Source organism: Gorilla gorilla, chromosome 7 (genome assembly GCF_029281585.2).
Source record: "Gorilla gorilla gorilla isolate KB3781 chromosome 7, NHGRI_mGorGor1-v2.1_pri, whole genome shotgun sequence".
Taxonomy (NCBI): domain Eukaryota; kingdom Metazoa; phylum Chordata; class Mammalia; order Primates; family Hominidae; genus Gorilla; species Gorilla gorilla.
In genome coordinates, this window is record NC_073231.2 from 11,711,753 (window position 1) to 11,725,470 (window position 13,718).

General features: G+C 47.8%; 1 protein-coding gene and 2 pseudogenes across 1 annotated transcript; all 3 read left to right on the forward strand.

Moving 5' to 3' along the window:
* The first annotated feature begins 980 nt into the window (after positions 1–980).
* On the forward strand, positions 981–3,016 carry LOC134758983 (ubiquitin carboxyl-terminal hydrolase 17-like protein 22). The gene has a single exon (XM_063708962.1). The coding sequence runs from the start codon at positions 1,424–1,426 to the stop codon at positions 3,014–3,016; it is 1,593 nt and encodes a 530-aa protein (XP_063565032.1). The 5' UTR covers positions 981–1,423.
* A 2,866-nt stretch (positions 3,017–5,882) lies between these two features.
* On the forward strand, positions 5,883–7,765 carry LOC134758985 (ubiquitin carboxyl-terminal hydrolase 17-like protein 6; annotated as a pseudogene).
* Positions 7,766–10,606: 2,841 nt separating this feature from the next.
* On the forward strand, positions 10,607–12,510 carry LOC134758986 (ubiquitin carboxyl-terminal hydrolase 17-like protein 6; annotated as a pseudogene).
* Positions 12,511–13,718: the final 1,208 nt, after the last annotated feature.

Consider the following 13,718-nt stretch of genomic DNA (forward strand, 5'->3'; position numbering starts at 1 on the left):
GCACCAAATGTGCTAACTGCAGTTCCACCATACCATGCGTAACTGGAAATGGAGGCAACATCTCAGATCCTGAACAATTGATGCGAGAATCCAGGACACACACGGCTTATTTTTGCCTTTTCCCACTGAAACAAGGGCCAGTATTAACAATGTTAAGCTATCCTCGGTTTCACTCCCTGCTTTTAAATCTCTCCGGTGTTTGCTTCTTGAGACAGGGCCTCACACCCGTCACCCGGGCTTTTTGACGGTGCAGTTTTCGGTGTTTGCTTTTGTCAAATTTAGAACTTTTCATTTCATCTCTATCCAATGTTGATCCATTATCACATACGTATGAAAATATTATCACCCATGCTGTGAGACACGTTGTTGTTATTTTCGTCAATTCTTTAATAAACCAAAGGTCATACTTGGGATACCTTGTGATTTCTCAAATTTTTTGTTTCATGTTTTCTTAAACTGCCGTCGCACGTCCGAAACCACACACTATACAATGTCATGACCATCTCTCTTTTCTGGCAAACATAAATTTGCGGAATGTCATCAATTAGTCTCTCGGTGATTGCATGATTTCCCCAAAGTCTTTCACACTCTACATCGTGCACTGAGTATCTCTTCAAACTTCAGTGCATGTTTCTACCATTGATGCTTTCTTATTTGGCAATCTAGCTTCCACAAGAGCATTTCATGCAAAGACTGGTCTTGTTCTCCACTGGCAGGTAATTTCACTCTTATAGAGAATCAATAGGCTGAACGTGGAAAGGTTATCGCTGGAATGGACTGTTTGATTCCACGGATCTCTCCTTTCTTATTAAGGAAGAAATACACTGTGCTAATTACTATACTTCATTGACTATTCTCAGGTCAGAAAGCGCACTTCCGACTTCTTGTCCTTCCATCGCTGAGAGGATGATGGTATCTGCCAAAAGCACATACTTGGAAGTACATCCTGGCACAAACACACACACACGCACACGCACGCACACGCACACACACACACACACACACAAACACACACATAGGTTTCATAGGTAAAGATTTCTCCCCTGACATTGTTTTACCTAAAATAAGGCAACTGTGTGGCCACTGTCCCAACCCGGTTACACTCATGTTACATGTGCCTATCAGCCTGAGGAGTAATTTGATTCAGGTGTTCTAGAAGTCATGATGTGGGCTGTGCCTGTTGAATTCCCAGCGATGCAAGGGGACACACCCTGTGACTCATTCCTTAATTGAGTGCTGATATTTGATTGGTTTATGGAGCACCTGATGGGTGGGTGGGGTGTTCGCGGTTGGTGGGGGTGAGTTCTATAAGGGCTGATGCGGCCAGAGAGCTCGTCATTTGAAGACTCTCTCGGAAGAGATAGCGTCTTTCTGCAACCTGCGGTCCCAGCAGAAAAACCTTGTGATCCTTGTTCCAGGCGACATGGAGGACGACTCACTCTACTTGGGAGGTGAGTGGCAGTTCAACCACTTTTCAAAACTCACATCTTCTCGGCCAGATGCAGCTTTTGCTGAAATCCAGCGGACTTCTCTCCCTGAGAAGTCACCACTCTCATGTGAGACCCGTGTCGACTTCTGTGATGATTTGGCTCCTGTGGCAAGACAGCTTGCTCCCAGGGAGAAGCTTCCTCTGAGTAGCAGGAGACCTGCTGCGGTGGGGGCTGGGCTCCAGAATATGGGAAATACCTGCTACGTGAACGCTTCCCTGCAGTGCCTGACATACACACCGCCCCTTGCCAACTACATGCTGTCCCGGGAGCACTCTCAAACGTGTCATCGTCACAAAGGCTGCATGCTCTGTACTATGCAAGCTCACATCACACGGGCCCTCTACCGTCCTGGCCATGTCATCCAGCCCTCACAGGCATTGGCTGCTGGCTTCCATAGAGGCAAGCAGGAAGATGCCCATGAATTTCTCATGTTCACTGTGGATGCCATGAAAAAGGCATGCCTTCCCGGGCACAAGCAGGTAGATCATCACTCCAAGGACACCACCCTCATCCACCAAATATTTGGAGGGTACTGGAGATCTCAAATCAAGTGTCTCCACTGCCACGGCATTTCAGACACCTTTGACCCTTACCTGGACATCGCCCTGGATATCCAGGCAGCTCAGAGTGTCAAGCAAGCTTTGGAACAGTTGGTGAAGCCCGAAGAACTCAATGGAGAGAATGCCTATCATTGTGCTCTTTGTCTCCAGAAGGCGCCTGCCTCCAAGACGTTAACTTTACACACTTCTGCCAAGGTCCTCATCCTTGTATTGAAGAGATTCTCCGATGTCACAGGCAACAAACTTGCCAAGAATGTGCAATATCCTGAGTGCCTTGACATGCAGCCATACATGTCTCAGCAGAACACAGGACCTCTTGTCTATGTCCTCTATGCTGTGCTGGTCCACGCTGGGTGGAGTTGTCACAACGGACATTACTTCTCTTATGTCAAAGCTCAAGAAGGCCAGTGGTATAAAATGGATGATGCCGAAGTCACTGCCTCTGGCATCACTTCTGCCCTGAGTCAACAGGCCTATGTCCTCTTTTACATCCAGAAGAGTGAATGGGAAAGACACAGTGAGAGTGTGTCAAGAGGCAGGGAACCAAGAGCCCTTGGCGCTGAAGACACAGACAGGCGAGCAACGCAAGGAGAGCTCAAGAGAGACCACCCCTGCCTCCAGGTACCCGAGTTGGACGAGCACTTGGTGGAAAGAGACACTCAGGAAAGCACCCTAGACCACTGGAAATTCCTCCAAGAGCAAAACAAAACGAAGCCTGAGTTCAACGTCAGAAAAGTCGAAGGTACCTTGCCTCCCAACGTACTTGTGATTCATCAATCAAAATACAAGTGTGGGATGAAAAACCATCATCCTGAACAGCAAAGCTCCCTGCTAAACCTCTCTTCGACGAACCCGACAGATCAGGAGTGCATGAACATGGGCACACTCGCTTCTCTGCAAGGGACGACCAGGAGATCCAAAGGGAAGAACAAACACAGCAAGAGGGCTCTGCTTGTGTGCCAGTGATCTCAGTTGAATTGCCGACCCACACGTAGGGGTGCACACGCACACACACACACACACACACACAAACAGAAGTACACCCACAAGCGCGCACGGAAACACAAACACACCCACACAAACACGAACACCGTCAATCCTACATAAAGTAATGAGGAGCCCAAGATTCTGTCTCTACAACAGGGACAACTGGATACTGATGGCTGCGTCTCAGGATGAGCCCACACCTGGGAAACATCAAGTTTTGGGGTGGTGGGTCTTCCGAACCTCTGGAGGGACTGTCTGTGTGTCTGTGTTCATGGTAGATGACATTCAGTGTGTATTTCTGAATATGACCTATTGACGTGTAGGTTTACGTGTGAGGTTATTGCAGGAGACAGGGTTTACTATTTTCTCTTGGGGTGTGTTTCATTCGTCAGTTGTTGGTCGGCAAGAGAAGGTGAAATTTTGCCCATGTGGGACATCCGTGGATCATTCTCGCCACCTTGAATGGTGGAAACTGGAATTCAATTGGAAGATAGGAACGATGCTCTTCTTTCTTACCCTGGCTCGCCCATTTTAGTTTGGTTTCTGAATGGACCTCAGACGCCCTGGGACTTGTGCTCTTGCTGGAACCCACATAACGCCGGAAACAGACAGACCGACTTGCCTGTTTCACGGTGTCCACTTCCAATGAGTCGAAACAGAAAATTTTCCCACTGGCATGGAAGTCATTTGGAACAAAGTGTTATTGATAATAAAGGAAATGCAACACTGGAGTGTGTGTACTCAACTAAAATACATTCAGTCAGCCCTGAAATAAATCTCATTTGGTGTGTTTAAAAACGGCATATGTGCAGATTCCCGGTCATTCGTCCAGCTGCAAAAGCTGCATCTCTGAAGCACAGACCCTGTCCTGCAATCAGACTTACTTATCCGACATGGTGTTCCTGTGGAACTAATTGTGGGAAATGGTCCCTTCCTTTTCTGTATTTGCTGATTAGATTTCATGGTCCCTTTCTTGCTAGGTGCAGTGATCAAAGTTGACCAACCCCTGAGGAAAGCTGTCCAGGACACAACTCAGGGCTCCGTAGAACCACAGAATCTTGGGCGCAACCCTCCTCAAGCACCCAAATGTGCATACGAACAGGGTCTGTGTGTGACGTGTGTGAAAACTACAGTCTGATGAACATGACTCCCAGAAGGGTTATCGATTGGGCTCCCCTCAAAATCAGTTATGAGCATTAAAGAACACCGATGCCCAGGTCCCAGCTCCAAGAATAAGACCCTCCAGCGTCTTGTGTGAAGCCACGGCATCTGGATTGCTCATGCTTCTGGGGATCATTCTCCTGAAAATGGTGGCTCCTTTCTCCCTGTGGAGCACCTTTCTAAGCAGTGCCCTTTCTTCACCCAGGACACTTTACATCAGGCACAGGAAGCCTTCCGATGGAGCACACCTGGCCCATGAAAAGTAAAGGGAAAGAAAAGGGGCCAAAGGTCACAGTCCTCATTCCACCATTCTCCTTAAAATCATCCTAATTTCATGGGCCCTGAGGCCACGGCTGTCTCTTTACACCTCGAGGCCTTGGCGCCGGGCCTCAATTCTGTCCTGTTGTTTACTGTCTAAGACATTATGGGAAAATCCCTAGAGCCAGGATCTTCATTCCTGGTAAGCCAGAGAGCCTGGAGACACACCCAAATTCTGTCCCTCTTAGTTCAGGGAACATGTCCATCTTCGCCAGCTTTAAAAGTTTTGCACCAAATGTGTTAACTGCAGTTGCACCATACCATGCGTAACTGGAAATGGAGGCAACATCTCAGATCCTGAACAATTGATGCGAGAATCCAGGACACACGCCTTATTTTTGCCTTTTCCCACTGAAACAAAGGCCAGTATTAACAATGTTAAGCTATCCTCGGTTTCACTCCCTGCTTTTAAATCTCTCCGGTGTCTGCTTCTTGAGACAGGGCCTCACACCCGTCACCCGGGCTTTTTGACGGTGCAGTTTTCGGTGTTTGCTTTTGTCAAATTTAGAACTTTTCATTTCATCTCTATCCAATGTTGATCCATTATCACATACGTATGAAAATATTATCACCCATGCTGTGAGACACGTTGTTGTTATTTTCAACAATTCTTTAATAAACCAAAGGTCATACTTGGGATACCTTGTGATTTCTCAAATTTTTTGTTTCATGTTTTCTTAAACTGCCGTCCCACGTCTGAAACCACACACTATACAATGTCATGACCATCTCTCTTTTCTGGCAAACATAAATTTGCGGAATGTCATCAATTAGTCTCTCGGTGATTGCATGATTTCCCCAAAGTCTTTCACACTCTACATTGTGCACTGAGTATCTCTTCAAACTTCAGTGCATGTTTCTACCATTGATGCTTTCTTATTTGGCAATCTAGCTTCCACAAGAGCATTTCATGCAAAGACTGGTCTTGTTCTCCACTGGCAGGTAATTTCACTCTTATAGAGAATCAATAGGCTGAACGAGGAAAGGTTATCGCTGGAATGGACTGTTTGATTCCACGGATCTCTCCTTTCTCATTAAGGAAGAAATACACTGTGCTAATTACTATACTTCATTGACTATTCTCAGGTCAGAAAGCGCACTTCCGACTTCTTGTCCTTCCATCGCTGAGAGGATGATGGTATCTGCCAAAAGCACATACTTGGAAGTACACCCCGGCACAAACACACACACACGCACACGCACGCCCACGCACACACACACACACACACACACAAACACACACGTAGGTTTCATAGGTAAAGATTTCTTCCCTGACATTGTTTTACCTAAAATAAGGCAACTGTGTGGCCACTCCCAACCCGGTTACACTCATGTTACATGTGCCTATCAGCCTGAGGAGTAATTTGATTCAGGTGTTCTAGAAGTCATGATGTGGGCTGTGCCTGTTGAATTCCCAGCGATGCAAGGGGACACACCCTGTGACTCATTCCTTAATTGAGTGCTGATATTTGATTGGTTTATGGAGCACCTGATGGGTGGGTGGGGTGTTCGCGGTTGGTGGGGGTGAGTTCTATAAGGGCTGATGCGGCCAGAGAGCTCGTCATTTGAAGACTCTCTCGGAAGAGATAGCGTCTTTCTGCAACCTGCGGTCCCAGCAGAAAAACCTTGTGATCCTTGTTCCAGGCGACATGGAGGACGACTCACTCTACTTGGGAGGTGAGTGGCAGTTCAACCACTTTTCAAAACTCAAAACTCACATCTTCTCGGCCAGATGCAGCTTTTGCTGAAATCCAGCGGACTTCTCTCCCTGAGAAGTCACCACTCTCATGTGAGACCCGTGTCGACTTCTGTGATGATTTGGCTCCTGTGGCAAGACAGCTTGCTCCCAGGGAGAAGCTTCCTCTGAGTAGCAGGAGACCTGCTGCGGTGGGGGCTGGGCTCCAGAATATGGGAAATACCTGCTACGTGAACGCTTCCCTGCAGTGCCTGACATACACACCGCCCCTTGCCAACTACATGCTGTCCCGGGAGCACTCTCAAACGTGTCATCGTCACAAGGGCTGCATGCTCTGTACTATGCAAGCTCACATCACACGGGCCCTCTACCGTCCTGGCCATGTCATCCAGCCCTCACAGGCATTGGCTGCTGGCTTCCATAGAGGCAAGCAGGAAGATGCCCATGAATTTCTCATGTTCACTGTGGATGCCATGAAAAAGGCATGCCTTCCCGGGCACAAGCAGGTAGATCATCACTCCAAGGACACCACCCTCATCCACCAAATATTTGGAGGGTACTGGAGATCTCAAATCAAGTGTCTCCACTGCCACGGCATTTCAGACACCTTTGACCCTTACCTGGACATCGCCCTGGATATCCAGGCAGCTCAGAGTGTCAAGCAAGCTTTGGAACAGTTGGTGAAGCCCGAAGAACTCAATGGAGAGAATGCCTATCATTGTGCTCTTTGTCTCCAGAAGGCGCCTGCCTCCAAGACGTTAACTTTACACACTTCTGCCAAGGTCCTCATCCTTGTATTGAAGAGATTCTCCGATGTCACAGGCAACAAACTTGCCAAGAATGTGCAATATCCTGAGTGCCTTGACATGCAGCCATACATGTCTCAGCAGAACACAGGACCTCTTGTCTATGTCCTCTATGCTGTGCTGGTCCACGCTGGGTGGAGTTGTCACAACGGACATTACTTCTCTTATGTCAAAGCTCAAGAAGGCCAGTGGTATAAAATGGATGATGCCGAAGTCACTGCCTCTGGCATCACTTCTGCCCTGAGTCAACAGGCCTATGTCCTCTTTTACATCCAGAAGAGTGAATGGGAAAGACACAGTGAGAGTGTGTCAAGAGGCAGGGAACCAAGAGCCCTTGGCGCTGAAGACACAGACAGGCGAGCAACGCAAGGAGAGCTCAAGAGAGACCACCCCTGCCTCCAGGTACCTGAGTTGGACGCGCACTTGGTGGAAAGAGACACTCAGGAAAGCACCCTAGACCACTGGAAATTCCTCCAAGAGCAAAACAAAACGAAGCCTGAGTTCAACGTCAGAAAAGTCGAAGGTACATTGCCTCCCAACGTACATGTGATTCGTCAATCAAAATACAAGTGTGGGATGAAAAACCATCATCCTGAACAGCAAAGCTCCCTGCGAAACCTCTCTTCGACGAACCCGACAGATCAGGAGTCCATGAACACAGGCACACTCGCTTCTCTGCAAGGGACGACCAGGAGATCCAAAGGGAAGAACAAACACAGCAAGAGGGCTCTGCTTGTGTGCCAGTGATCTCAGTTTCAGCACAGACCCACACGTAGGGGTGCACACGCACACACACACACACACAAACAGAAGTACACCCACAAGCGCGCACGGAAACACACACACACCCACACAAACACGAACACCGTCAATCCTACATAAAATAAGGAGGAGCCCAAGATTCTGTCTCTACAACAGGGACAACTGGATAGTGATGGCTGTGTCTCAGGATGAGCCCACACATGGGAAACATCAAGTTTTGGGGTGGTGAGACTTCCGAACCTCTGGGGGGACTGTCTGTGTGTCTGTGTTCATGGTAGATGACATTCAGTGTGTATTTCTGAATATGACCTATTGACGTGTAGGTTTACGTGTGAGGTTATTGCAGGAGACAGGGTTTACTATTTTCTCTTGGGGTGTGTTTCATTCGTCAGTTGTTGGTCGGCAAGAGAAGGTGAAATTTTGCTCATGTGGGACATCCGTGGATCATTCTCGCCACCTTGAATGGTGGAAACTGGAATTCAATTGGAAGATAGGAACGGTGCTCTTCTTTCTTACCCTGGCTCGCCCATTTTAGTTTGGTTTCTGAATGGACCTCAGACGCCCTGGGACTTGTGCTCTTGCTGGAACCCACATAACGCCGGAAACAGACAGACCGACTTGCCTGTTTCACGGTGTCCACTTCCAATGAGTCGAAACAGAAAATTTTCCCACTGGCATGGAAGTCATTGGGAACAAAGTGTTATTGATAATAAAGGAAATCCAACACTGGAGTGTGTGTACTCAACTAAAATACATTCAGTCAGCCCTGAAATAAATCTCATTTGGTGTGTTTAAAAACGGCATATGTGCAGATTCCAGGTCATTCGTCCAGCTGCGAAAGCTGCATCTCTGAAGCACAGACCCTGTCCTGCAATCAGACTTATTTATCCGACATGGTGTTCCTGTGGAAATAATTGTGGGAAATGGTCCCTTCCTTTTCTGTATTTGCTGATTAGATTTCATGGTCCCTTTCTTGCTAGGTGCAGTGATCAAAGTTGACCAACCCCTGAGGAAAGCTGTCCAGGACACAACTCAGGGCTCCGTAGAACCACAGAATCTTGGGCGCAACCCTCCTCAAGCACCCAAATGTGCATACGAACAGGGTCTGTGTGTGACGTGTGTGAAAACTACAGTCTGATGAACATGACTCCCAGAAGGGTTATCGATTGGGCTCCCCTCAAAATCAGTTATGAGCATTAAAGAACACCGATGCCCAGGTCCCAGCTCCAAGAATAAGACCCTCCAGCGTCTTGTGTGAAGCCACGGCATCTGGATTGCTCATGCTTCTGGGGATCATTCTCCTGAAAATGGTGGATCCTTTCTCCCTGTGGAGCACCTTTCTAAGCAGTGCCCTTTCTTCACCCAGGACACTTTACATCAGGCACAGGAAGCCTTCTGATGGAGCACACCTGGCCCATGAAAAGTAAAGGGAAAGAAAAGGGGCCAAAGGTCACAGTCCTCTCATTCCACCATTCTCCTTAAAATCATCCTAATTTCATGGGCCCTGAGGCCACGGCTGTCTCTTTACACCTCGAGGCCTTGGCGCCGGGCCTCAATTCTGTCCTGTTGTTTACTGTCTAAGACATTATGGGAAAATCCCTAGAGCCAGGATCTTCATTCCTGGTAAGCCAGAGAGCCTGGAGACACACCCAAATTCTGTCCCTCTTAGTTCAGGGAACATGTCCATCTTCGTCAGCTTTAAAAGTTTTGCACCAAATGTGTTAACTGCAGTTGCACCATACCATGCGTAACTGGAAATGGAGGCAACATCTCAGATCCTGAACAATTGATGCGAGAATCCAGGACACACGCCTTATTTTTGCCTTTTCCCACGGAAACAAAGGCCAGTATTAACAATGTTAAGCTATCCTCGGTTTCACTCCCTGCTTTTAAATCTCTCCGGTGTCTGCTTCTTGAGACAGGGCCTCACACCCGTCACCCGGGCTTTTTGACGGTGCAGTTTTCGGTGTTTGCTTTTGTCAAATTTAGAACTTTTCATTTCATCTCTATCCAATGTTGATCCATTATCACATACGTATGAAAATATTATCACCCATGCTGTGAGACACGTTGTTGTTATTTTCAACAATTCTTTAATAAACCAAAGGTCATACTTGGGATACCTTGTGATTTCTCAAATTTTTTGTTTCATGTTTTCTTAAACTGCCGTCCCACGTCTGAAACCACACACTATACAATGTCATGACCATCTCTCTTTTCTGGCAAACATAAATTTGCGGAATGTCATCAATTAGTCTCTCGGTGATTGCATGATTTCCCCAAAGTCTTTCACACTCTACATTGTGCACTGAGTATCTCTTCAAACTTCAGTGCATGTTTCTACCATTGATGCTTTCTTATTTGGCAATCTAGCTTCCACAAGAGCATTTCATGCAAAGACTGGTCTTGTTCTCCACTGGCAGGTAATTTCACTCTTATAGAGAATCAATAGGCTGAACGAGGAAAGGTTATCGCTGGAATGGACTGTTTGATTCCACGGATCTCTCCTTTCTCATTAAGGAAGAAATACACTGTGCTAATTACTATAGTTTATTGACTATTCTCAGGTCAGAAAGCGCACTTCCGACTTCTTGTCCTTCCATCGCTGAGAGGATGATGGTATCTGCCAAAAGCACATACTTGGAAGTACACCCCGGCACAAACACACACACACGCACACGCACGCACACGCACACACACACACACACACACAAACACACACGTAGGTTTCATAGGTAAAGATTTCTTCCCTGACATTGTTTTACCTAAAATAAGGCAACTGTGTGGCCACTGTCCCAACCCGGTTACACTCATGTTACATGTGCCTATCAGCCTGAGGAGTAATTTGATTCAGGTGTTCTAGAAGTCATGATGTGGGCTGTGCCTGTTGAATTCCCAGCGATGCAAGGGGACACACCCTGTGACTCATTCCTTAATTGAGTGCTGATATTTGATTGGTTTATGGAGCACCTGATGGGTGGGTGGGGTGTTCGCGGTTGGTGGGGGTGAGTTCTATAAGGGCTGATGCGGCCAGAGAGCTCGTCATTTGAAGACTCTCTCGGAAGAGATAGCGTCTTTCTGCAACCTGCGGTCCCAGCAGAAAAACCTTGTGATCCTTGTTCCAGGCGACATGGAGGACGACTCACTCTACTTGGGAGGTGAGTGGCAGTTCAACCACTTTTCAAAACTCAAAACTCACATCTTCTCGGCCAGATGCAGCTTTTGCTGAAATCCAGCGGACTTCTCTCCCTGAGAAGTCACCACTCTCATGTGAGACCCGTGTCGACTTCTGTGATGATTTGGCTCCTGTGGCAAGACAGCTTGCTCCCAGGGAGAAGCTTCCTCTGAGTAGCAGGAGACCTGCTGCGGTGGGGGCTGGGCTCCAGAATATGGGAAATACCTGCTACGTGAACGCTTCCCTGCAGTGCCTGACATACACACCGCCCCTTGCCAACTACATGCTGTCCCGGGAGCACTCTCAAACGTGTCATCGTCACAAGGGCTGCATGCTCTGTACTATGCAAGCTCACATCACACGGGCCCTCTACCGTCCTGGCCATGTCATCCAGCCCTCACAGGCATTGGCTGCTGGCTTCCATAGAGGCAAGCAGGAAGATGCCCATGAATTTCTCATGTTCACTGTGGATGCCATGAAAAAGGCATGCCTTCCCGGGCACAAGCAGGTAGATCATCACTCCAAGGACACCACCCTCATCCACCAAATATTTGGAGGGTACTGGAGATCTCAAATCAAGTGTCTCCACTGCCACGGCATTTCAGACACCTTTGACCCTTACCTGGACATCGCCCTGGATATCCAGGCAGCTCAGAGTGTCAAGCAAGCTTTGGAACAGTTGGTGAAGCCCGAAGAACTCAATGGAGAGAATGCCTATCATTGTGCTCTTTGTCTCCAGAAGGCGCCTGCCTCCAAGACGTTAACTTTACACACTTCTGCCAAGGTCCTCATCCTTGTATTGAAGAGATTCTCCGATGTCACAGGCAACAAACTTGCCAAGAATGTGCAATATCCTGAGTGCCTTGACATGCAGCCATACATGTCTCAGCAGAACACAGGACCTCTTGTCTATGTCCTCTATGCTGTGCTGGTCCACGCTGGGTGGAGTTGTCACAACGGACATTACTTCTCTTATGTCAAAGCTCAAGAAGGCCAGTGGTATAAAATGGATGATGCCGAAGTCACTGCCTCTGGCATCACTTCTGCCCTGAGTCAACAGGCCTATGTCCTCTTTTACATCCAGAAGAGTGAATGGGAAAGACACAGTGAGAGTGTGTCAAGAGGCAGGGAACCAAGAGCCCTTGGCGCTGAAGACACAGACAGGCGAGCAACGCAAGGAGAGCTCAAGAGAGACCACCCCTGCCTCCAGGTACCTGAGTTGGACGCGCACTTGGTGGAAAGAGACACTCAGGAAAGCACCCTAGACCACTGGAAATTCCTCCAAGAGCAAAACAAAACGAAGCCTGAGTTCAACGTCAGAAAAGTCGAAGGTACATTGCCTCCCAACGTACATGTGATTCGTCAATCAAAATACAAGTGTGGGATGAAAAACCATCATCCTGAACAGCAAAGCTCCCTGCGAAACCTCTCTTCGACGAACCCGACAGATCAGGAGTCCATGAACACAGGCACACTCGCTTCTCTGCAAGGGACGACCAGGAGATCCAAAGGGAAGAACAAACACAGCAAGAGGGCTCTGCTTGTGTGCCAGTGATCTCAGTTTCAGCGCAGACCCACACGTAGGGGTGCACACGCACACACACACACACACAAACAGAAGTACACCCACAAGCGTGCACGGAAACACACACACACCCACACAAACACGAACACCGTCAATCCTACATAAAATAAGGAGGAGCCCAAGATTCTGTCTCTACAACAGGGACAACTGGATAGTGATGGCTGTGTCTCAGGATGAGCCCACACATGGGAAACATCAAGTTTTGGGGTGGTGAGACTTCCGAACCTCTGGAGGGACTGTCTGTGTGTCTGTGTTCATGGTAGATGACATTCAGTGTGTATTTCTGAATATGACCTATTGACGTGTAGGTTTACGTGTGAGGTTATTGCAGGAGACAGGGTTTACTATTTTCTCTTGGGGTGTGTTTCATTCGTCAGTTGTTGGTCGGCAAGAGAAGGTGAAATTTTGCTCATGTGGGACATCCGTGGATCATTCTCGCCACCTTGAATGGTGGAAACTGGAATTCAATTGGAAGATAGGAACGGTGCTCTTCTTTCTTACCCTGGCTCGCCCATTTTAGTTTGGTTTCTGAATGGACCTCAGACGCCCTGGGACTTGTGCTCTTGCTGGAACCCACATAACGCCGGAAACAGACAGACCGACTTGCCTGTTTCACGGTGTCCACTTCCAATGAGTCGAAACAGAAAATTTTCCCACTGGCATGGAAGTCATTGGGAACAAAGTGTTATTGATAATAAAGGAAATCCAACACTGGAGTGTGTGTACTCAACTAAAATACATTCAGTCAGCCCTGAAATAAATCTCATTTGGTGTGTTTAAAAACGGCATATGTGCAGATTCCAGGTCATTCGTCCAGCTGCGAAAGCTGCATCTCTGAAGCACAGACCCTGTCCTGCAATCAGACTTATTTATCCGACATGGTGTTCCTGTGGAAATAATTGTGGGAAATGGTCCCTTCCTTTTCTGTATTTGCTGATTAGATTTCATGGTCCCTTTCTTGCTAGGTGCAGTGATCAAAGTTGACCAACCCCTGAGGAAAGCTGTCCAGGACACAACTCAGGGCTCCGTAGAACCACAGAATCTTGGGCGCAACCCTCCTCAAGCACCCAAATGTGCATACGAACAGGGTCTGTGTGTGACGTGTGTGAAAACTACAGTCTGATGAACATGACTCCCAGAAGGGTTATCGATTGGGCTCCCCTCAAAATCAGTTATGA

Excerpts from the sequence above, each read along its gene's own strand:
- LOC134758983 (XM_063708962.1), top strand. The coding sequence starts at position 1,424 with ATGGAGGACGACTCACTCTACTTGGGAGGTGAGTGGCAGTTCAACCAC.